We start from the raw sequence: 782 nt of genomic DNA, 5'->3' as shown, positions 1-782 counted from the left end.
CGCGGGGGAAGGGGTGCGGCGAGCCGCTGGTGGTGGCAGCGTTGGAGATCCTCTCGCAGTACGAGGCCTTCAGCAGCACCGATACGTCCCCCAGCAACGCGCTGCGGAGGGCCAACGAGAGGCACTTCCTGGAGTCCATCACGGACAACGTCGCTGACGAGGAGCTGCGTGGCACCCTCCTGCAGAAGCTCAGCAAGCTGGGAGCCCGCTCGGCTGGGGAGACGGCCTGAGAAGCTGGGGACAGTGACAGAGGAGAGCACGGACCCTGCCTCAGGAGACCCCTTACATGGAAAGTTGTAAGATCTGTAATAAACCCTGTCTGGTTTTCTCATTTGAACTTGTTTTTCCCTTGCTCTGTTTTCACCCAACCTCTCTTAAAGCGGCAAAGGGGCCGTGTAAAGCTGAGTAGGAGCAACCACTCTAATTTTCCAGTGGGAAGAGCTGTTGACACAGCTGATCCCGAGCCAAGCTGCCGGTCCCCGCGCTCCAGCCTTGCCTGCTGGCAGTTTGGATTTATACCGAGAGCCTGGCAGCCTCTGGCATCAGGGAAATTGTTTCCCTCCAGCTTCCCTGCTGCCAGCCCTCTCCTCGTCCTGGGTGGATTGCTGGGTTTGCCGTGTGCTGCCAGACGCCAGGAAGCAAGTTGGGTGAGTTCAGGACGGGCAGGAACCTTTGAGAGTACATGTGCATTGCTCCTGCCCCGAGGTGGGGGTGCAGCGGTTACCCCGTGTGTTAATACCCAACACCCAGAAATGAACTGCACGTGGGAGAGACATCCAGTG

General features: G+C 58.8%; 1 protein-coding gene across 1 annotated transcript in view; it reads left to right on the top strand.

The window, feature by feature from the left end:
* GEMIN4 (gem (nuclear organelle) associated protein 4) overlaps window positions 1-230 on the top strand; it is a gene marked incomplete at its 5' end in the record, with an annotated part of 2,781 nt that extends 2,551 nt beyond the window's left edge. Inside the window, one exon of the mRNA XM_009875735.1 lies at window positions 1-230. This exon is cut by the window's left edge and continues 2,551 nt beyond it. Coding sequence (XP_009874037.1) covers window positions 1-230 — 230 coding nt within the window.
* Window positions 231-782: the final 552 nt, after the last annotated feature.

This window comes from Apaloderma vittatum, unplaced genomic scaffold (genome assembly GCF_000703405.1).
Source record: "Apaloderma vittatum isolate BGI_N311 unplaced genomic scaffold, ASM70340v1 scaffold38788, whole genome shotgun sequence".
Classification (NCBI taxonomy): Eukaryota; Metazoa; Chordata; class Aves; order Trogoniformes; family Trogonidae; genus Apaloderma; species Apaloderma vittatum.
The sequence above is the reverse complement of the archived record's forward strand: the minus strand, read 5'-3'. Positions and strand labels throughout refer to the sequence as shown.